At 44.7% G+C, this 828-nt stretch overlaps 1 protein-coding gene across 1 annotated transcript; it reads right to left on the reverse strand.

Moving 5' to 3' along the window:
• Window positions 1-269: 269 nt before the first annotated feature.
• LOC121940345 (golgin subfamily A member 5-like) lies at window positions 270-769 on the reverse strand (the record flags this gene model as incomplete). Its single annotated transcript, XM_042483133.1, has 2 exons — window positions 270-489; window positions 575-769. Coding segments are annotated over 2 exons (415 nt in total), but the record flags the coding sequence as incomplete, so codon positions are not given.
• Between the last annotated feature and the right edge of the window lie 59 nt (window positions 770-828).

Raw genomic sequence — 828 nt, forward strand, 5'->3', positions numbered from 1 at the left:
TTTTTTTGTAGGCGCCTTTCAAAACACGTAAGTTCCCCTTAAAAGACTGAGTTAAAGAACAACAGTGTAACAGCAGATCCATTAAATTAAGTTTTAGTATACTATTTAGTATTTTAGTAATTAGTATAAAATCATTATGTACAAAGGTTCAGTGTGACCGGATCAAACTCAATATGCAAGTTTAAAAAGATGCATTTTAAGATGAGATTTGAAAACGGAAAGCGAGTCAATGTTATGGATGTATAAAATATATATATATAAGAGTGTACCTTGAGCGTTCCTTCTGTGCCTCCTCTAATGCGGCACTGCGGGACTTCAGCATCTGATCGGCTTCATCAAGCCTGATTTTTAGGACTGCGAGTTGACCATCTTTGGCAGAAAGGGCCTCTGTTAGGTCATCAACCTTTGACCGAAGCTCCCGTACCATCCGGTCGGTCTGAGACTGCTCCGAGTTCCATCTGTCTGCACGCATGCGGGCCTGGTTCAACTCTATATGAGCACAAAACCACTTAATGAATACAGAGGGAGAGGTGCAGAAATGAAGACCATAGTTCCTGTTAGGTGCATTTCTCACCGTCTTGTAAGTCTTTTGCTCTCTGGATGACTGAAGCCATCTCCTGGTTGAGGGAGGACACCTCACTGCGCAGGAGCTGGTTCTCCAGACGCAGACTGGACAGGATCTGGCTCTGTGGCTCCTCTGCGGGAGGTGGAGGAGGAAGAGCAGGAGGCTCCTGTCTGCTGGACTCTTGAGGGACAGCCAGGCCTGAGTCTGAACTCTCAGGTGTGTCTGGTGGCCAGGCAATACAATTAAATGTAAAAAAAAAAAAA

The sequence above is a fragment of the Plectropomus leopardus genome, unplaced genomic scaffold, assembly GCF_008729295.1.
Source record: "Plectropomus leopardus isolate mb unplaced genomic scaffold, YSFRI_Pleo_2.0 unplaced_scaffold84148, whole genome shotgun sequence".
Taxonomy (NCBI): Eukaryota; Metazoa; Chordata; class Actinopteri; order Perciformes; family Serranidae; genus Plectropomus; species Plectropomus leopardus.